This window comes from Equus caballus, chromosome X (assembly GCF_041296265.1).
Source record: "Equus caballus isolate H_3958 breed thoroughbred chromosome X, TB-T2T, whole genome shotgun sequence".
NCBI lineage: Eukaryota > Metazoa > Chordata > Mammalia > Perissodactyla > Equidae > Equus > Equus caballus.
In genome coordinates this window covers 72,490,578-72,513,538 of record NC_091715.1, presented here as the reverse complement: position 1 = coordinate 72,513,538, position 22,961 = coordinate 72,490,578, and the positions used below count along the sequence as shown (strand labels likewise).

General features: G+C 34.6%; 1 protein-coding gene across 19 annotated transcripts in view; it reads left to right on the top strand.

Moving 5' to 3' along the window:
* Positions 1–22,961, top strand: part of ATRX (ATRX chromatin remodeler) — a 240,790-nt gene that overhangs the window by 66,735 nt on the left and 151,094 nt on the right. Inside the window, exons 3-12 of one of the 19 annotated variants that reach the window (XM_070257349.1) lie at positions 3,815–3,870; positions 5,044–5,096; positions 6,011–6,135; positions 8,787–8,900; positions 12,982–13,091; positions 14,908–14,975; positions 15,275–15,921; positions 16,183–16,329; positions 16,417–18,363; positions 22,635–22,707. In XM_070257349.1, the coding sequence (XP_070113450.1) occupies positions 3,815–3,870; positions 5,044–5,096; positions 6,011–6,135; positions 8,787–8,900; positions 12,982–13,091; positions 14,908–14,975; positions 15,275–15,921; positions 16,183–16,329; positions 16,417–18,363; positions 22,635–22,707 (3,340 nt within the window). Of the gene's footprint in view, positions 1–3,814; positions 3,871–5,043; positions 5,097–6,010; positions 6,136–8,786; positions 8,901–12,981; positions 13,092–14,907; positions 14,976–15,274; positions 18,364–22,634; positions 22,708–22,961 lie in introns of all 19 variants that reach the window. The other 18 variants (XM_070257350.1, XM_070257353.1, XM_014728990.3 and 15 more) reach the window with 18 other exon arrangements.

The window sequence follows — 22,961 nt, the reverse complement described above, 5'->3', positions numbered from 1 at the left end:
GGCTAATGATGCTGATCATCTTTTCATGTGCTTATTGGTAATTTCTGTGTATTCCTTGGAGAATTGTCTATTCAGGTCCTTTGCCCATTTTTTAATTGGATATTTGTCTTTTTATTGTTGATTTGTAAGAATTCTTTATATATTCTGGATGTTTTATTGTCATAAAATATACATAACATAAAATTTACCATTTTAACCAATTTTAAGTATACAGTTCTCTGGTATTAAGTACATTCACATTGTTGTGCATCTATCACGACGATCCATCTTGAGAACTTTTTCGTTTTCTCCCAGTGAAACTCTATACCCATTAAACACTTAACTTCCCAATCCCCTGTCCCCCGAGCCCCTGGCAGCCACCATTCTATATTCTGTCTCTATGAATTTGACTACTTTAGGAACCTCACGTAAGTGGGATCATACAGTATTTGTCTTTTTGTGTCTGGCTTATTCTACTTAGCATAATGTCTTCAAGATTCGTCAGTGTTGTAGCATGTATCAAAATGTTCTTCCTTTTTAAGGCCGAATAGCATTCCATTGTATGTATATACCACATTTAGTTTATCATTCATCTTTCACTGGACACTTGGGTCAGATATGTGATTTGCAAATATTTTCCCTTATTTTGTTGGTTGTCTTTAATTTTCTTGATGGTGTCCTTTGAAGCACAAAAGTTTTTACTAATTTTCCTTCTGTCGCTCACACTTTTGGTGTCGTATCTGAGAATCCATTGCTAAGTCAAACATCATGAAGATTTACTACTATATTTTCTTCTAAGAGTTTTACAGTTTTTAGCTCTTATGTCTAGGTCTTTGATGTATTTGGAGTTAATTTTTGCATGTGGTGTGAAGCAGGGCTCCAACTTAAGTTTTTGCATGTGGATATACAGTTGTGCCAGCACCATTTGTTGAAAAGACTATTCTTTCCCCATTGAACGGTGTTGACATCCTTGTTGAAAATAAGTTGAGCATAGATATATGGGTTTATTTCTGGACTTAATTCTTTTCTACTGATCTGTGTGTCTGTTCTTTTGCCGTTTCTACACTGTCTTGATAACATTTGTTTCACGGTAAGTTTTGAAATTGTGAAATGTGAGTCTTCCTATTTTGTTTTTCTTTTTGAAGGTTGTTTTGGCTACTCTGTGTCCCATTTAATTTTATATGAATTTTAGAATGAGGTTGTCAGTTTCTACAAAGAAGTCAGCTGGGATTCTGACAGCGATTCTATTGTGTCTATAGACCACAGATATTTTTTCAGTTTTAGATCCTTAATTTCTTTCAGCGATGTTGTATAGTTTTCAGAATATACATTTTACACTTCTCTTATTAAATTTATTCCTAAATATTTTATTCTTTTTGTTGCTATTATAAATGGATTGTTTTCTTAGTTTTATTTTCAGATCATTCTTTGCAAGTGTATAGAAATACAATTGATTTTTATATATTGTTCTTGTTCTCCTTCAGCCTTTCTGAACTCATTTATTAGTTCTGATAGTTTTTTAGTGGATTCCTTAGGATTTTTTATAAACAACATATTGTCATCTCTAAAGAGAGATAGTTTACTTCCTACTTTTCAATCTTGATGCCTTCTATTTCTTTCTCTTGTCTACTTGCTCTGGCTAGACTTCCATTACAATGTTGAATAGAAGTGGCAAGAGCAGATTTCCTTGTCTTGTTCCTGATCTTAGAGGGGCAAGTCTTCAGTCTTTCGCCATTAAGTGTGTTGTTACTTGTGGCTATTTTATAGATAATTGAGGAAGTTCTCTTTTTTTTAAATAGATTTTATTTTTTAGAGCAGTTTTAGGTTTACAGAAGAATTGAGTGGAAATTACACATATTCCTTCCCTCACGTGCACAGCCTCCCCCACCATCAACATCTCACATCACAGTTGTACATTTGTTACAATTGACAACAAACTTAGATTGACAAATCGTTATCACCAAGAACCCGTATTTTGCATTAGATTTCACTTTTGGTGTTGTATATTCTAGGGATTTTGACAAATGTATAATGACATGTATCTACCATTATAGTATCATGCAGGTTAGTTTTACTGCACTAAAAATCCTCTGTTCCATCTATCCATCCTTCCTCCCTGCCAACTCCGGGCAACCACTGATCTTTTTACTGTCTCTGTAGTTTTGTCTTTTCTAAAATGTCATATAGCTGGAATCATACAATATGTAGCCTCTTCAGATTGACTTCTTTCACTTAGTCATATGCATTCAAGCTTCCTCCATCTCTCTCCATGGTTTGATGGCTTATTTCTTTTTAGTGTTGAGTAATACTGCCTTGTCTGGATGTACCACAGTTTACCCATTCTCCTTCTGAAGGATATCTTGGTTGCTTCCACGTTTTGACAATTTATGAATAAAGCTTCTTATAAGGATGTTTCTATAAATAAAAAAATAACAAATAGAATGTTTATGTAAAGTAAAGATGTTTATAAGCATCTGTCTACAGGTGTTTTTATTTTTTATTTTTTAATTTTTGAAATTTAAAAAATTTTTTGAGGAAGATTAGCCCTGAGCTAACATCCGCTGCCAGTCCTCCTCTTTTTGCTAAGGAAGACTGGCCCTGAGCTAACATCCATGCCCATCTTCCTCTACTTTATACGTGGGACGCTACCACAGCATGGTTTGCCAAGCAGTGCCATGTCCACACCTGGGATCTGAACTGGTGAACCCCGGGCCGCCAAAATAGAACATGCGCACTTAACTGCTGCACCATTGGGCCGGCTCATGTCTGCAGGTTTTTGAGTGGACTTAGTTTTCAACTTATTTGGGTAAATATCAAGGGGTGTGATTGCTGGATCATATGGTAAGAGTATGGTTTATTTTGTAAGAAACTGCTAGACTCTCTTCCAAAGTGGCTGTACCATTTTGCATTCCCACCAGCAAAGAATGAGAGGTCCTGTTACTCCACATCCTCACCAGCATTTGGTATTGTCAGTGTTCTGCTTGTGAAGAATTGATATTAATTCTTTTTTGTATGTTTGGTGTAATTCAGTGGTGGAACCACCTGGACCTTTGCTTTTCCTTGTAGGTAGTTTATTGATTACTAATTCAGTCTCTTCAATTATAGATCTATTCACATTGTCTATTTATTCTTGAGTCAGTTTCAGTAGTTTGTGTGTGTTTAGGAATTTGTCCATTTCATTTAAGTTATCTGATTTTGTGGCATACACTTATTCATGGCATTCTTTATAATCCTTTTATTTCTTTAATGTAGCTAGTAATGAGCCTTCTTTAATTTCTGATTCTAGTAATTTGGATCTTGTCTCCTTTTTTCTTGGTCAGTCCAGCCTAAGGTTTGTCAATTTTGTTCATCTTTTCAAAGAACTAACTTTTGGTTTTATTGATTTTTCTCTGTTGTTTTTCTATTCCCTGTTTCATTAATTTCTGTTCTAGTCTTTGTTATTTCCTTCTCTCCGCTTCCTTTAGGTTTAGTTTGCTGTTATTTTTCCAGTGTCTTATGGTGAAGGGAAATACAATTTATTAATTTTCTTTTTAGTCGAAGATGGAGGTTAAATTTTCTTTTAAGAGAAAGTACCTTAGAAATTATAATAGAGAATGTGTCGATATCAAGCTACTACTCTTAGAAATTTAATGCTTTTTAACCAGGGGTTAGTGTGTCTGAAGAGGGTGAGTCTAGTCAGAAAACTCTTGTAGGAGTATTTTAATGTGAATAATGTATTATCAATACTGCCATACTTCATAGATTGAAAAATGAGTTCATGGAGTTACAGGTATTGGTGTTCTGTTTGATAATGTATTGAAGAGATAAATAATGTTTTTATTTATTCTCTTTTAAGATAAAGTCAGTGGTTCTGGAAATAATTCTGATATGATGGAAAACAGCAAGGAAGAGGTAAGAATAATTTGAAGCATTTAAAATATATTTATTGATTACTAATAACCAACTGAAGTATATGTCATTAGATTACTTCTATTTAATATATGCATGTGTTTAAGTTTACTGTCATACCCAAGTATTATTTTAACACTTCATTTTGGGTAGTTATGCAGTTTTAGAAGGTGTTCATTGTTTTTGTTATTGTGTGGTTCACTTCAGCAGTGTACCTAAAGTCAGACAACTGAAAGCTTGCCAACAGGTATTTGAACGTTATTATATTGCAACAGTGTGCTCAAGGTGGCTGTAATGGGCATGACTCCATGGTTCTGAGATCTCTCACAACTGGATATTCAGAGTCTCTAAAGCATTATTATAGGAACCCATCCTGAGGTCCTTCACCTGATACCCAGGCCTACACTATGGTTTTGGGATTCTTTCCACCTAGTGTAAAAATTGTAATCCAATAAAATATACTTTTATGCTGACAAAGCAAGGGTAAATGTAGTATCTTATAGCAAATTGTAGAAGGTACTCGTGCCAATAGGTTAGGATAGAGAAAATGACACGTTTATAGATCCTTAAAACTCCTTACCTCTGGGATCTGATTACTTCTACACCTTTGTTTTGTCTTTTGACTTGGGCCAAGATCATGATACAGAGGTGGTATCCTCTCCCACCCCCCAAAATTCAACAGTAACAATTTAATAAAAGAATTGACAGAAAATTAAAATTTTTTTTTTAAAGGTTGGCACCTGCACTAACGTCTGTTGCCAGTCTTTTTTTTTTTTTCCCTTCTTCTCCCCAAAGCTCCCTGGTACATAGTTGTATATTCTAGTTGTGAGTGCCTCTGGTTGTGCCATGTGGGACGCCACCTCAGCATGGCCTGATGAGCGGTGCCATGTCTGCACCCAGGATCTGAACTGGCGAAACCCTGGGCCGCCGAAGTGGAGCACATGAGCTTAACCACTCAGCCACGGGGCCTGGCCCCAGAAAATTAATCTTAATTCAAGGGAACCTGAGAGTAAATGAGAATTAGTTTTTAAAGTTCCTTTTAGAAAAATATTTTAGGCATATAAATAATATCTTATTATATCACTATATCAGAGATCTTAGTGTAGGGAAATAGATAATTGTAGGGATGTTTCTTTGAGAGTTTTACTCACCTTTGTATTTATTTCTCACATTCAGGGAGCTAGCTGTTCAGAAAAATCCAAATCGTCAGGATCGTCACGATCAAAAAGGTTGGTTGATGTTGAAGGGAAAGAAGTTTTCTTTTTCAGGTTGTTTTATTTTCTTTTTCTAAGAATAATAGTCTTTTTTCTAAACTTACTTCAAGCACTCTTGTGCTAAGTGAACTATTTTATATAAACATGCATATTAAAAATAGGCAGTATAGTATAATGAATTCTCTTGTTTCCATCACTTGGCTTCAATAATTATTAATTCATTCTGACTTTGAATTTTAATGGAGTTTTCTAAGGAGGATTTATTATGCATTAATGGCTCTTACAATATATAGATCATTTCTTTTAGATCGTATTTGTGCCTTAAAAAAAGGAGAAAAGGGGAAAGAAATGAAATGTTGAATGGCTCATGAGGCAATATGGGTTTTTAGGTTTATGTGAAATTGTCTGGGATGGGGATTGGTAGCCATCATAGTTATGAGGAATTATAAGAAGATCAAAGAGTGGTAAAAATACTTTTCTGTGTTAAATTGTCAAAGTGAATTGTACATAAGGACTGAAACTACTTCCAAGCGTACCAGAATGCATAATATACTGTGGAGTATAGTTTTTATTAGAAGTTTGCAGTTTATTCTATTGCATTTTATTGTCTCTAACCAGTGGGAAGGTCTCTTAATAAACACAGCTTGCTCGTTATTAACTTATTCTCTAAAGTAGTGATTCTTAAAGAGGAGTTCCCTTCATGATCCTCTGGTAGCTTTTTCAGAATGCACATGTCCTGGTCCTACCTCAGTCCTGCTCAATCATTATATTTAGTAATATGATATAGAGATGTATGGTTCCGTTGGTGATTCTGATATGTATGCCTGGTTAAGAACCACTGCTCAATCTAAACATGTTATTTATGTTCTTTGGATATTGTTTCAATTGTCAGAAATGTCCATAATTCTATGGACTTAATTCTCTCATAGGAAACCTTCAATTGTAACAAAGTATGTAGAATCTGATGATGAAAAACCTTTGGATGAAACTGTAAATGAAGATGCTTCTAATGAAAATTCAGAAAATGATATTACTATGCAAAGCTTGCCAAAAGGTAATGTGTATTAATTTTTCATATGAAGTTAAAGTTGAAATGTATTTTTAAATGTTGTTATTATAAAATTAGAACTTGATTACTTTTAGCTGTGTGTAAAGGACCAAAGGTGATATTTTAATACTGATCGTCTGGAAGTGTATTAATATGGTAATGATAGTGTGCTTTATTGAGGTTACAAATCTAGAATATTCAGTCAGCTTTGAAAAGAAAAAACTTATTTTCTCTTCCCATTGGGTTTTAGAAAAGGGATGTTAGCTTCCAAATTGTACTTGAATGTGGAATTTGATTTAAAAGTTTTTGGTTTAGTAAATATTAATGTGCTTGCTTTATAGAAAAACATGATTTTCTGAAAACATTTAAAAAAAACATTTACAGTCTAGTTTAGTCTTATTGCATTATTAAATTCCCTGAGACTCAAAGCTGAAGTTAAGTATCAAAGATAGATTTAGGTGTATTTCTTGTAATTATCTCTTTAAAAAGCCTTGTCACATACCTCTCAACTGTTGCAGTTCTGACCTTAAAACCTCATTAATTAGTCTGGGTGGGGGAAAGCCAAATGAAAATCTTGGGCTTTGATGAGAGAATGACAAGGAGTCTTGGTAATTTCATGGTGTTTCAGAGTCAAAAATTTAGATTTTTAAAAAATAATATATTTAAGGCTCTTAGCAGATTTTTCAGATTTATTCTCACAGATCGTTTAAAACATTGTTTACTAAACTTTGTTCTCTGTCTATACTTTTGTTTTTGTGACACATTTTTTGATTATGGAAGTTTAAAAAAATGGTGGGTAGGAGGATAAGACTGCTTGACTAGGACAAATTAGGAGTTACAACAGATGAGAAATGAAATTAGGAAAAGGAATGAATGAAAGAAAGAAGAGAGAGAGAGAAGGAAAATTGATGGGCCTACCACTTACTTGGCTTTGCAAATCATCTATGACAATTTTATGTAATGGTTTTGGTGGCCAGGGGCGGAAACAACTAACATGGGAGTCTGTGTCCCATAGGCAGTGACTCACTTTGGATTGTTACATTCTCAGTGGTTGTCACTGGGAGTCCTTATGATGGCCACTGGGTGAGCTATGAACTAGGAATTCAAATCTTTCTTTTAATGATACTGTGGAAGAAAATTAGTATGGGATGTTACTAACCTGAACTAAGTGTAATTCTCTCCCACCAAACCAAAAATAGACTTGTTTCATAAGATTAAGTTTGGGTAATTATAATTATTGTTATAACACAATGTTGAGTGTGTGTAGATACCCGACTCTTACGAAATTAACTCATTTAATCCTCAAAACAATGCTGTAAGGTAGTTATTGTTTCTACTTGTAGAGATGAAGGAGCAAATTCAGAGCTCAAGGAACTTTTTCAGCTTTAAATTGAGAAGCTAAGATTTGAACCCAGGTCTGCCTGAATCCAATGCTAGTGAGTGCTCTCTCCACTCTGCTGCTTGGCTTCCATTTAGAGAAGAATCTTCAGAAAGAATTCTGTTATTTTTTTGTTAAGTATAAATCTCTAGCTTTTTTCAAACGCTGGGGCTTCTCTGAGAGTATATACAAGAAATGGTTGTTGTGAATAAGAAAAATTTTTTGTGGAGATTATTTAAATTCACCAGTTTGTAAAAACTCAATCCTCTTTTCCCTCTTTCCCGGCTTTTTTCAGAGACTCAGAAATTCATTTAACTAGATGCTATACCTTGCTGAAATCTGCTTGCTGAATAACATAGGCTCATGTTTCAGAGAGAGCCCCTGAAAACTACCAGGTTTTACTTTCTTAGTTGTTGCCAGTAATGCCCAATTACTAAGCCCAGCAATGTGGGTAAATGTGAGACCTGGTTCCTTTTTACTATGCCCCTGGTTTATTTGTTCTTGAGAGATTATAATGAAAAATGAACAAACTTTCTCCTCAATTCACATGTTTTATAGCTTAGAAAGTACATTCTTTCTGAAATATTTCCATAGGGACCAACAATTGATCTCATTCTACAATTAATTGTTAGAGCACTTGAGCTGAAGTATCTTAAGGCAATCTTCTGTTTAAAACTCCTTAAGGACTTTGTAGGGTACTGACACTTTGACATACTAGCTGAGAAATGCTGCAGAATAGGTATAGCAGTAATAGCAGAATTAACTTCTCATATTGTTCCCCACTACCCTCCCCCAAAGCAATATAAAACAACCCTTAAAAATCTTTTTCTGAGTTTATGATTTGGATTATGAGAAGAATAGGATGTCTTTTATTCATTTTCTCTTCTGTTCCTTTTATTTGATAAACTCTTTATGAAACTTAGCATGGATGTTCATATTCAGAACAGCTTTTGTGATAGGCACTGTTAAAATTCAGAACTGGGCTGAGGCTTTCTACTTTATTCACACATTTCTGTTATAATCAGTTCGTAATACCTCCCTCACCCCCCCCACCCCCCGTTTTTATGAACTATATTTCAACAAGTAATCTGATTTTTGACACTTGGCCCTTTTACTAGTGCCCTGTTTTATTTACTCTTGAGAGGTCCTTATACAAGTATTGAAAGCTTGAAAGAAACAAAACTATGTACCAGCAATGTTGGCTTTATCTGAACTGAAGTCTTGTACTTCACTTGCACATTTAATATGTGTAATGGTTTTTTAAATGAAATCATTCTAGGTACAGTGATTGTACAACCAGAGCCAGTGCTGAATGAAGACAAAGATGATTTTAAAGGGCCTGAATTTAGAAGCAGAAGTAAAATGAAAACTGAAAATCTCAAAAAACGCGGAGGTAAATACAAGTGAAAATGAAAACATGAGTTTAAATTGCTGTTTATGACCATATTGGAAAATCTGATGTACTTACTAAAAATACCTCCACTTTTCTGCCCATTGTTTATTAAAAGCACTACTTAAAAGTAACTTCTGTTTCTCTCTGAGCTCTGAAGCAGAAAAGGTTAAACACCATTTATCAAAACACCTTTGCCTTCAGTGGCTATTAAGTTATCTCAAGAAGCTTAGCATTGCCTTTTTGCACATGTTCTGTAATGCCTATATGCCAGAATGCCATATGTTCCTTCTCACCCCGAAAGAATTTCAGATTTGGACAAAATCTTGCCTGTGCCTTCGGATCACATTATACATATCTAAAACATTGTTTCACAGAGTGATGGACATCTGCATTAGTGTTACCTGGGTGCTTATTAAAAATGCAAGTCCCTTGACTCCATTCCCAACAAATTAGAATTTCTGGGGATGATGTCAAGAATGTGCCCCAGTTTGTTCTTATGTACATTAAAGTTGGATATCTTTTGATCTAAAGATACCAATGTAGAGATGAGTAGGAAGGAGAAGGGAGCTAGAGCTAGTAAGCTTCCCTTCATCTGTCTAAGCTGCCTCTCCCTTTGTCTCTCTACCCTCGCTTATACATACAATCATATTGGCTATCTATAGAAAGTTAGCATAAGAAGGATTCATTTAGAAATTTATGACAATGGAGTATGTGTCCCACTTGTTTGTGTGTGATTTTTAAATAGTGCCTCTGTATATTTTTTGGGTAGATTAGCTGAGCCAGAATCATGACTATAAAAGGAATGAATCTCTAAAAGATAGAACAGGACACTAAATTTCTAAGTAGAAGTGCAATGGAAGCATGTCTGTCCAATATTTATCACTTTGTGAAATTGTAGCATAGTTGTTATATTTGTAAAATTTTGCATACCTTTTTATTTCAATGCCATATGATTATCTTGATGGAACTGATAAAATATATCTATTTATAAAATGTATGTATCAGTTTTCAGATTAAATGATTTCTTGGGTTGTTGGAGCAAGTCAAGGAAATGTTGTTTAGTGTTTTGTCCACAAGGGGGTGTTCTACCCCTTTCAAGCATAAGGAAGATTTATTGAGAATCTAGTTCATAGTAGGGAAACTGCCGTTGCAGCAACAGAACTCAACAGAGCTGAGTAGTGTTCTTAAAACAAGAAATCAGCATGTAGAAGGTGATGGTAAGGACCAATGCCAAGAGTTCCTTTCTTCTGATCATGGATCCTCTAGAGAAGACAGATAACTAAGTATACTGTATTGTGTCAAAATTAATATCTAAATGGTATTTTTTGGGGAGGGACTCTGGAGCAGTCAGTGTCTGAAATGTGGAGAAGGCCTGAAAGGAGAATAAACAAAGAACCACAGCTCTTGGGGAGGGTGTTCCGAGTGCCACTTTGCTATGTTGCTGGTGTTTGGTCTGAGCTGATTTGTTTCTGGAAGATTTTGTTGAGTATTCTGTGTAAGGATGTTTAGATCATGCTTAAGGGAATATGTATGTTTGTAGTCATATAGTAGCACTTAAATCTTTCATGTTAATTTTTGCCTTAATGATTTGCTATGTCTTTAAGCTGTCAGAAATTACACAAGAAATTTAACTGTATTTACTTATGTATACTGTATGAATAAACTAGTGATCTGGGGTACTAAATTATTAGTTAATATTCAAACTTACTAGGAAAGTTAGTTCTAAAATTGAAGCCTAATTTAGGAAATTGTCAAGAAGATAAACTTTATATATAAAATAGTCTTATTGATTTGAAACAAAATTAAACACAGAGATATAGCTATATTGACCATTTTAGGAGCCACTGTTTTTTAAATACCATAGCCTGTTTTGACATCCTTTCCCCAGTTAACTGTTAGAAAATATGTTTTACATCTGATTTTTCTATATGGCACAATACTTTTATTGTAATTATTAAAATGTATTGAGCTCAGAAATGAAAATGCCTCTTTTCCATTTATACACTGTATTATAATTATTAAGATATTTCATAAGTAAAAATAAAAGTTTAAAACACATATAGAAACAAGTATATAAAGTAACATTTCAGCATTTTACAATATTTACTTCAGATCTCACTTAAATAAAGTAATGATTCAGTCCTACTCTCATCCATTTTCCCCTCCACCCACCCCTCAGGTAATGATTATCCTGAAGATTGTATGTTTATATGTGCGTGTGTGTGTTGTTTCCATGCATGTTTTTATATTTTTTCTATACATATATTCATAAAGCATTTATTTTTCATTAAAAAAATACAAAATAATATCTTGTATATATTCTTTTATAGCATTTCTCATTCAACATTGTTTTTGAAATATAGCCATATCAGCAAATGTACATCTAGTGTTTTATTTTTCACTGCTCTATAGAATTCTGGTATATGAGTAAACCATTATCTGTTTCCCAGATGTGAAATTATTTCCAGTTTTTTTGAAATTTTTCTAATCTCCTGGTTAGTGCTGCAGTCAATATTCTCTATATGATTCCTTGTGCACATGTGGGAAAAACTCATCAAAGGAGCACCTAGTTTTGTTTAATTCTTGAGTGATATATGTGCGAAAGCACATAGAAGATGCTTAATAAATGTTATCTAACACTTGATGAACATTCAAACTCTAACTTTTATTTATCTTGTTAGTTTATCTGAATGCAATCATTATTTGCAGTGAAAAAGCACATTGTGTATTTGTTTCTGTTAAGTACAGAATATATGAATAGTCAACATCAAACATTAATGCAGGACAATATGATTTAAAATAAAATATTAGCAGCTTATATAGTAAGTCTTCTATTTTTCTTATACCTTATTATACCTTGGTAAAACTTTTTTAACTTCTGCAAATAAAAATATTTGTGATACTGTTTGGGCCCATGGTGCTTTGGACCTTAAAACTAAGAAAAACACAAAATAGAAAACTAAGAGGTGAGAAATGTACGTATGGTTTTGTCTTTTATTTAGGGATAGAGACAGAGTTTGTGGGTTTTTTTTTTTTTTTTTTGGTCGTCTTCCTTTTATTTGTGAATGCAGGCATTTTCAGTAGTCTCTTTTGATTCATAATCTACCATCTTATTTGGATCAAGGTCTTGGTTGCACATCAGAAGCATCTGTAAAACTTAAAAATAAAATGTCTAGGAGATTCCCTTTCAGTAGTTTAGGGGTGGGAATGGCTGTCTCTATTTTTAAAAAGATTCTTCTGATGATTCTAATGTTCAACTTGGATTGTGAGGCACTACCCTAAGCAGAACTAGGGACGACAGTGAGGCAGGGGAGGTTTCCTCTTATTCTTTGTTTCGCAGGTTATTTTCAATCTGCTTTCTTGCAGACACTGTGGGATGGGGCTCTGCCTTTTCACCCCAGCCATTTTGAGGTTTTGCTGCCAAGATAGATATACCTGCAAGTCTTATTTCTCCTTGTTTGGAAATAGTAGACAGTGCTGATACAGAGTGAACAGTGGAATAGACATAGAAAGAAGGCAGGTTAATGGGGACTGCGGATAGTATGAAAGTAAATCTTAGGAAGGGAATTGGTAATATAAAATTAGCAGGTTTTCACATATTGTATTAAAAGGATCTGTGCAGACAATTCCATTTTGAGAATAAAAGCTTTATGGCATACCTAACTTAAGTATAGGGTTGCAAAAGAATCTGTTCCATAATATGTCGCTTCCTTCCCCATTCTTTAAAAATAATACTGAGTTTATTTGCAAAGCAATAGCAAAATTAAGAAGAGCTCTTGGCCCCTATTTTTAGAACTTTTTTTGGAGAGTCTTCATGTTATATCAAGTTGTTGTGAGAAATAGGGTTTGCATCTGTAAAAGGAAACAAGTTAGGGTTTGTAGCTCTGGAATTTGCCAAGGTTGTTGTGGTTTTTTTTAGGTCCATAAAATTATTAAACTTTTACTTGTGTCCAAAATGTCATTTTTCCAGAGATTATGAGGTATTTAATTTCCAGTATGAAAGTTGCAAAATGCTGACTAAAGTAAATACTTTTTTTGTGTGTGTGTATATGTGTAAATAATGATCACTCCTTTCTCCTAGAAGATGGGCTTCATGGGATTGTGAGCTGTACAGCTTGTGGACAACAGGTCAATCATTTTCAAAAAGATTCCATTTATAGACATCCTTCACTGCAAGTACTTATTTGTAAGGTATGTTGATAATTCATTCCACAAATATTTGAATGCTTACTATGTGTCAGACTTTTGGTGTACAGTCATGAAGAAGACAGACATGGTCTCTACCCTTCTAGGGCTTATGTTGTTGTAGGGGAGACAGACACAAAAAGCCTGATAGGGGCTGGCCCCATGGCCGAGTGGTTAAGTTCGCCCACTCCACTTCAGCGGCCCAGGGTTTTGCTGGTTTGGATCCTGGGCGCGGACCTAGTGCCACTCATTGGCCATGCTGAGGCGGCGCCCCAAATGCCACAACTGGAAGGAACCGCAACTAAAATATACAACTCTGTACTGGGGGCCTTTGGGGAGAAGAAGGAAAAAAAAAAAGCAAGCCCAGTAAATGTCATCATGGGGGAGATACTGTGTACTTTGGGAACACCCAGGAAGCCTGTGTAATTTGGAATTGGATGGGGGGCTTTATAATGGAGATGATATATAATGGTATCTGAAATATAAATAGGAATTAGCCTGGTGAAGTGGGACTGGTTCAGCATATTCTAGGCAGTGGCAACATGGTATTCAGAGGCTGGTAGGTAAGGGAGAGTGATGTGTTGGAAAATCTGAAGAGTGTATGCGTGTGCACGTATGTTTTATAACCTTCCCTCTTATGTACTTTAATTACCCAAATCTAAACTCTTCATGTGGCGTGGAGTTTTGACACGGAGATAATAGAATTAAAAACGTTTTGTATGTGTTGAAGATAGTTTTAACAGTTTATGTATGCTTTTTTATTAGTAATAACTTGCAGTTAATTTTAAATCTCTATAATATCGAGGTTATGGTTTTCTCAACTTTTATTGCTGCTAAGATTAATCCTGTATTAGTTTGTTCCCCAATAAAATGCCTCCTTGAAACGCAGGGGCAAACCAGAGTTTCCTTAGAGTTACAGTTCTATATCTTTTCTTGTATGAAGTTTTGAGAGATATAGACCTAATTAAATGTACTAAATTTACTTCCTCCTCTAGCAATTTGTGTCCCTCCTTTCCTTGAATTCAGTTCAGCCAGGAGCCTACCGAGGGTACATGTTGTAGCTTCTAGTTTTAAATTGTGACAGCTGAATTTCACATTGCTGATTTAATATGCATTCCCTTTCTCTTTTCTTATATATATGATTGGTTTTCTTCAAGAGCCAGTCTGTTGAGCCTACCCCATTTCAGTAATCGGTAGTTTTCATCAGTGGGCCAAGAACCTACCCTTTCTGCAGTTGCAATGAAAAGGAATTTAAAGTTAGTCAGACTTGGATTTGAATACTAGCTTTGCCTCTTAATAGTTGTATAACTTTAGATTCATTTACATATTAATAAATCTTAGCCTTTTCTTTCAAATTGGGTGTAATACCTCCTACCTTGCATAGTAGATATTTTGAGATTTAAAGATAATGTAGGTTAATGTAGGATAATGTTGGTTAGCTGTACACATAGTAGCTGTCTATATATGATAACTGTTAAATTTATTAAGTAGCAACAACATCTAATACTTTTTTATGTAGAGCTTTAGTAACTAGCTGTATGAGGTCAGGAATTTACCAAAACTTTTTATAAACTTTTCTGTAAGGCATAGTGGTGCTTGATGGTACAGAAATCTATTTCAAGGAATTAATTTCTTGGATATTCCTGTGTCTGGAAAGTGCTAGTACTTGGTAGTACAGTGTTTTTGCTTTGATTCTCTAAACCCCGCCCCCCCACACACGTATTCCCATTACTTTTTTAATGACTTGAAAAATAAAGTTTTTGTCCTTTATGAATGTTACCAATTTTGAATAAAATTTTCCCTTCCCCTTTTCTTTTAATAGAATTGCTTTAAATATTACATGAGTGATGATATTAGCCGTGACTCAGATGGAATGGATGAACAATGTAGGTAGGTAATAAATCAAGATGAACTAAAATTCGGTGTTGACTATTTTTGGTGGGAAATTCTTACATAGTCTGTTGTTAAATCCATTTTTTGTAGTATCATCAATGTCTTTAATGGAAGATTGTTCTTTTCCACAAAGCCTTAGATTTATGTGTTTTAAGTTTCTAATAAAGAATAAAAGATGACCTAAATTACTTCACTGTTAAAATTGCTGACAGGAAAATTTAAATTGCTTTAATAATGAAGAAGATTTAAAATGAGTTTTATTTGGGAATAATATTTTAATCTTTAAATAATTTCAGATGGTGTGCAGAAGGTGGAAACTTGATTTGTTGTGACTTTTGCCATAATGCCTTCTGCAAGAAATGCATTCTGCGCAACCTTGGTCGAAAGGAGCTGTCTACAATAATGGATGAAAACAACCAGTGGTATTGCTACATTTGTCACCCGGAGCCTTTGTTGGACTTGGTCACTGCATGTAACAGTGTCTTTGAAAATTTAGAACAGTTGTTGCAACAAAATAAGAAGAAGATTAAAGTTGACAATGAAAAGAGTAGTAAAGTATATGACCATACACCCAGATTTTCTCCAAAGAAAAATAGTTCAAGTTGTAATGGAGAAGAAAAGAAATTAGATGATTCATGTTCTGGTTCTGTAACCTACTCTTATTCAGCACTAATTGTGCCCAAAGAGATGATTAAGAAGGCAAAAAAACTGATTGAGACCACAGCCAACATGAACTCCAGTTATGTTAAGTTTTTGAAGCAGGCAACAGATAATTCAGAAATCAATTCTGCTACAAAGTTACGTCAGCTTAAGGCTTTTAAATCTGTGTTGGCTGATATCAAGAAAGCTCATCTTGCATTAGAAGAAGATTTGAATTCGGAGATTCGAGCTTTGGATGCTGTAAACAAAGAGAAAAATACCAAAGAGCATAAAGTCATAGATGGTAAGTCTGAAACAAAAGTACGAAAAGGAGAAAAACCCTTTGCTATGGAAAAGAAGGATATTTCAAAATCAGAAGCTAAATTGTCAAGAAAGCAGGTAGACAGTGAGCACATGGATCAGAGTGTTCCAGTAGAGGAACAAAGAGCAGATAAAAGTACCAGTGGTGAACATAAGAAATCTGATAAAAAAGCAGAACCTCAGTATGAACCTACTAACACTTCTGAAGACTTAGACATGGATATTGTGTCTGTTCCTTCTTCAGTTCCAGAAGACATTTTTGAGAATCTTGAGACAGCTATGGAAGTTCAGAGTTCAGCTGACTACCTGGGAGATGGTAATAGTGGAACTGAGCAAGAACTGGAGAGTTCTTCTGTAAAATTAAATATTACTTCAAAAGACAACAGAGGAGGTATTAAATCAAAAACTACAGCTAAAGTAACAAAAGAATTATATGTTAAACTCACCCCTGTTTCCCTTTCTAATTCCCCAATTAAAGGTGCTGATTGTCAGGAAGTTCCACAAGATAAAGATGGCTATAAAAGTTCTGGTCTGAGCTCCAAGCCAGAGAACTGTGGACTTGGACAGGAAAAGAATGACGAGCTTTTGGTTGAAAGTGAAGTTCCGTTACTTTCAGAAGAATCTGATCTTCGAAGATCCCCACGTGTAAAGACTACACCCCTGAGGCGACAGACAGAAACCAACCCTGCAACGTCTAATTCAGATGAAGAAAGTAATGAAACAGTTAAGGAAAAACAAAAACTAGCAGTTCAAATGAGAAAAAAGGATAAGCGGAATTCTTCTGACAGTGCTTTAGATAATCCCAAACCCAATAAATTGCCTAAATCTAAGCAGTCAGAGATTATGGATCAAAATTCAGATTCTGATGAAATGCTAGCAATCCTCAAAGAGGTATCAAGGATGAGTCACAGTTCTTCTTCAGATACTGATATTAATGAAACCCATACAAGTCATGAGAAGACTCTGTATGATCTAAAGACTCAATCAGGGAAAGATGATAAAGGAAAAAGGAAACGAAAAAGTTCTACTTCTGGCTCAGATTTTGATATTAAAAAAGGCAAATCAGCTAAAAGGTCTATGATTTCTAAAAAGAAACGAGAAAACCACTCTGAATCTTCTAATTATGACTCAGAATTAGAAAAAGAGATAAAGAGCATGAGTAAAATCGGGGCTGCCAGAACAACCAAAAAAAGAGTTCCAAATAACGAAGATTATGATTCTTCCGAAGATGAAAAACAGAGGAATAAAGGAATGGATAATCAAGGGCAGAAAAGTTTGAAGACCGCACAAGAAGGATCATCTGATGATGCTGAAAGGAAACAAGAGAGAGAGAATTTCTCTTCAGCAGAAGGCACAGTTGATAAAGACAAGGCCGTCATGGAATTGAGAGATCCGTTCTCTAAGCAGCAGCAGCCAGAACCAGGTGTTTTTTCTGACGGTGCTGATAAGCCGCCTTCTGGGAAAGAGGAGAGTTTTAATTCTCCAGATGACAAAAAGGTCGCTGAAACTAAAGAAAAGAATAAGCATCTGAAAACCAAAACATATAAGAAGGTACAGGGTGGCTTATCTGATGTTGCTGAGAAGTTCCCAAAGAAAGATCAGAGTGATGAATCCTCTGAAGATGATAAAAAGCAGAGCAAAAAGGGAACTGGAGAAAAAGAAAAGAAAACTATAGACTTGAAGAAAAAAGTAATTAAGATGGAACAACAGTGTGAATCATCATCTGATGGTACTGAGAAATTACCTGAAGGGGAAAAAATTTGTCATTTTCCTAAAGGCATAAAACAAAATAAGAATGACACTGCTGATGGGGAAAAGAAAAGTAAAAAAATAAAAGATAGAACTTCTAGAAAGAAGGATGCATTATCCTACAATGCTGGGAAGTTATCAGGGAAAAGAGATAGTCATGATTCTTCAGAGGATAAAAGGAGTAAGAAGGGAGCATCCGGTAGAGAGAAGAAAAGGTGCAACTTACCTGAAAAGATTTCAAGGAAGAGACAAGATTGTTCATCATCTGATACTGAGAAATATTCCGTGAAAGAAGATGGTTGTGATTCTTCTGATAAGAGACTGAAAAGAATAGAATTGAAGGAAAGAAGAAATTTCAATTCAAAGAGAAATACCAAGGAAGTGCAAAGTGGCTCATCATCTTCTGATGCTGAGGAAAGTTCTGAAGATAATAAAAAGCTGAAGAAGCAAAGAACTTCAGCTAAAAAGAAGACAGGCAACGTCAAGGAGAAAATGAGAAACTCCCTAAGGGCAAGCACTAAAAGGAAGCAAGCTGATGTTAGTTCCTCCTCATCTTCTGATATAGGAGAAGACGATCAGAATTCTGTAGGCGAGGGGAGCAGTGATGAACAGAAAATTAAGCCTGTGACTGAAAATTTAGTGCTGTCTTCACATACTGGATTTTGCCAATCTTCAGGTATGCAAAAATAGATAAAAATTTTGTAATTTGTACTTTTCCCCTCTTGAATAACTATATTGTTTAATTTTCCTTGAAGCCAGTCAAATGCAAAGTTACTGTTTAGGAAAAGACCATTTAAAAATTCTTTAGAGATTTACTTGAAAGCCTTTCTCCGTTTATTTTTATGCCATAATTGGAAGGTATTTCAAACATTGTCAGTATTCTGTATCAGGTATACCAAGTTTGCTGGGTAGATAAAATTTCTTTATCAATGTTTAATGCTTTTCTCTGGAGTAATGTACAGTAGTTTATGAAGGAAAATCAGATTGGTGCCAGTAGTTCAGTAGGTATTTATTCGTGTAATGGAGGTGAGTGTTTGGTACTGGTATAACATAGTGTGTGACAGTTTTAACTGCTTTGCCATTCATATGACTTTTAAAATTGGACAAAGATTAGCTTTGTGTCCCTTGAAATCCTCTGAAAAATTTAAATTTATTTCATCAAAACCCTTTTCTGGTGCTGATTAATTTTTTCTATTGACATGAACAGATGTTTCTGTCTTTAACAAAGTAAAGGAAGAAAGAAATCCAAAAAGTAGATGGATTAAATTGTATGATAAATGTATACTTGTCACTCATACTGTCTTTTTTCTTGGTCAGTAAAACCTGTCAGTTTAACAGGGACATTTGAAATTTATTTTAAAATTTGTATAAAGTAGATTTCACATAAAACTGTGTTTCCAGCACAGGCAGAATGTTTAAAATTTTCCTTTCATTTCTTATGTTAGGATTTTCCATTTATCCAAATTGGATTTTAATGGAATTAACTTGAATCTTGGTTTTTAATAAAACTTTAAATTCCTTTTATGGAGCACTTATCTAATGAGTTGATTTGAAAACCAACTGTGATATGCATGGTGTACTCAGTTTAATGCTCTGCTATATCAGATGCCGAGCTGGAGCTCTGTCTGCATGGTTGTTGTAACTACAGATCTGCGGTCCCTGAAATTCTTGGGGCCTAATATGTTTCAGAATTTTCAGCTTTCTTGGTTTTTAGAAAGATAATAAAGAGTAGCTACCGTATATTATATAAAAACCCCAACAGGGCCTGAAGCAACACCCCCATAATCAAACACATTAGTGTTTCTGCAGCAAAACACGAACATTCACACTTAGAGAAATAAACAGTTCAGATCAGGTTTTGCTGCCAAATGAACTTTCGCACCACCTCACAAAAACGAAGTTTTGAGAGCTTTTTGGATTTCAGAATTGTGTATAAGAAATTGTGGACTTGTATTCAAAACACAATCTAATAGTTACTTTCATATCAAATGAATGTTTTAGTTATCAGTTTAGTTGGGAAAACTCTTATTAAGGATTAGGGTATAAGAATAATATTGTGATTAGTTACATGGAGTATTCTCATTAACAAATTCTAGGTTATTGAACTAGTCTTAAACTTTGGAAAACTGGTTTCCATGATTAAACAGCTTCCCTAGTGAAATCAACGTTTGATTTTAAATACTAATTTTTTCCCCCAAAAATCTCACTTGATTTGACACATATGATGGTTTCTATGATATACCTCTCATGTTCGGAACTATTAATACCTAGTGTAATAAGTCATATGTATTCATTATATCTTAGTCATATGTATTCATTATATCTTAAGAAGAGATTCTAACATATGGCAAATACTCAGAGGGTGCATTTCCCAATAATTTTCTTAACCCAGCGCTAATCTAGATCATTGTGTTCTTTTTTGACTTATGTAACTTTGTTCTGAAGGACCATTGTGCTAATTAGGAGGTGAACCTTTTCTCCAGAGAGAGAATTCAGCACTTCAGCAGATGTCAGTCTCTCAACTATTTGCTGGAACAAGAGTTGTCCAGATTTTTCTTACCCTGAGTATTTCTTGGAATTGATTACTTTAGATGAAAAAAAGAAGATAAATTTGCTAGGGAATTAACACACCTAAAAATTGGACTTCATCAATAGAAATATTTGAGCAGGAAAGAATATGAAAGGCACTGAAAATAAGTATGTAAAAAAATACTGTTTTTCAAGATGTTTGGGTGAGAGCCAATGATAAGTGACATTCTTTAAGAATTTGCTTGCATGCATGTATAAACATGCTAAATTTACTTATTTCCCTAATATGTCCAATTAATTTAGGTGACAATTTTTTTTTATTAATGTTATGATAGATTACAACCTTGTGAGATTTCAGTTGTACATTATTGTTAGTCATGTTGTGGGTACACCTCTTCCCCCTTTGTGCCCACCCCCCCTTTTCCCTGGTAACCACCGATCAGATCTCCTTGTCAATATGTTAACTTCCACCTATGAGTGGAGTCATATAGAGTTCGTCTTTCTCTGACTGGCTTATTTCGCTTAACATAATACCCTCGAGGTCCGTCCACGTTGCTGCGAATGGGCCAATTTTGTCTTTTTAGGTGACAATTTTTATGAGCTCTTAAAAAGCCTTCCCCGCTCCCATGAATTTAGAGGATTCCAAATATTCAGCAGCAGTTGGGTATCCTATTATGGGGTACGACATTTTCCTAGAAATTGGGTCTTGGGAATGACATGAGCAACTAAGGTGAAGAACATGGTCCTAGGAGATTGCGGTCCACTGAGCAATATGGACAAAGATAAATTCTTATTTTACTAAAAAAAGAATACCAGAAGGAAGACATAAGACTAAAATGGGGCTGTGTGATAAATAGCAAGTGAGCCATTTAATCTAAATATTGGAGGAAGACTTAAAAGAACAGGTAGCATTTGAACTCGACTTTAAAGGATGGGTCATATTTTGAAAGGGGTAGTAAAGAGGAACGACAGTAATAGTACTACCAATATTTCATTTGAAGATTGGTCTGTTTGAATGAGGTATGTATTATGTGTTTGCTAGGATGTTGTGAGATTTATTTTTTGCCTTTCTATGTTTAGAGTATTTCTATCATGAACCTGTAGGTGTCTGTGTTCTTTATGGATTTTTTTCCTCCAACATTTTCCCCTAATATTTTGTCATGAAAAAATTTAAATATACAGTAAAGCTTCTACTGTTAACTTTGTACTGTATTTGCTTTATCACGTTTATCTGTATGTCCTTCTATCTATCCATCAATGAATCTGACTTTTTTTTGCCTTTTTAACTATTTATTTTGAAATAATCTTAAATTCACAGGAAGCTGCAAAAAAAAAAGTGTACAGGGAGGTCTTGGATACCCTTCATTCAGTTTCCCCCAATGGTAACTTCTTACATAACTTTATACGATGTCAAAACCAGGAAACTAAAGATTTATTCAAATTTCACCAGTTTTACATGCACTCATTCGTTTGTATGTGTGTATGTATAAGTATAGTTCTATGCAATTGTGTCACGTGTAGCTTTGTATAACCGTCACCACAAGCAAGTTATTCTGTTCCATTACCACAGGGTTCCCTTGTGCTACCTTTTATGTACACCTCCTTGCTTATCCTCACTATTAACCCCTGACAACTGTTAATCTGATTTTTCTATCTGTAATTTTTGTTATTTTGAGATGGAATAATGAAGTATGTAAAATTTGAAATTGACTCTTTTTCGCTCACTGTAATGCCCTTGAAATCGCTGACATTTCAAAGTGGTAAACATCAGCATACTTCTCCCTAATTACTTCAGCATAGATAGTATTAACTAGAGTTCAGTATTTTAAGTTTGTTTTGAAGGTGCAATTTATGTACAATGAAATGCAGAAATCTTAATCTCTTTATATTTTTAATCAAAGGATAGAAATGTAGCTTTTTATAAAGAAATAAAAGATTTACTGTACTTCAGTATATCACTTCTCATGAATACCATACAAATTCAAGTATATTTTGAAATTACTTGGTACTACCAAAATATTAATAGCAATTTTGCTATTCTTGAATGATACAGGATAAATTAGACATCTCCTAACTTTAAACTTAAAATGAATCACTAGAAAGCTTATTTCAGCAAGAAATTATGCTAATGTGATGGTGAATGATAAAGACTTTTTACTGGGAAGGATAAAACCGTTGTGCTCTGGGAAGGAACTTTGAAATATATGAGATCCAAATATTTATCATTTTACTGCTGGCACTTCTTAAATTCCCCACATGCTTTCCTTTTAAATTCTTTTTACTCATGTTTCGGATCCCAGAGTACAGTTTAGAATCCACTAGTTCTTTTAAAGTTTTTGGCTTTCTGTTTTATTTTACATGGTTTTACTTATATAGGTAATTTAAAGCTAATTTTAAGTACACTTTTTTCCCCTCAAGGAGATGAAGCCTTATCTAAATCAGTGCCTGTCACAGTGGATGATGATGACGACGACAATGATCCTGAGAATAGGTATGATTCCATCTGTAAGGACTTTAAAAAGATTATAACACACCCTAGGCGTGGGCACAAACAGCAGCAACGGAACCGCAAGCAGGTTGTAAAAACCAGAAGTGCCTGCCTTAGAAAGACTCGCTCACAGTCTTCCTGCAAGTTTGAAAGAAAGGCCAGAAAATGGGCTAAAACTCAGAAACCTTAAGAGAAAGTAAATATAAATATTAACACACCTAGCATAGGGTGTGTTATAAATACAGCACTGTCAATTT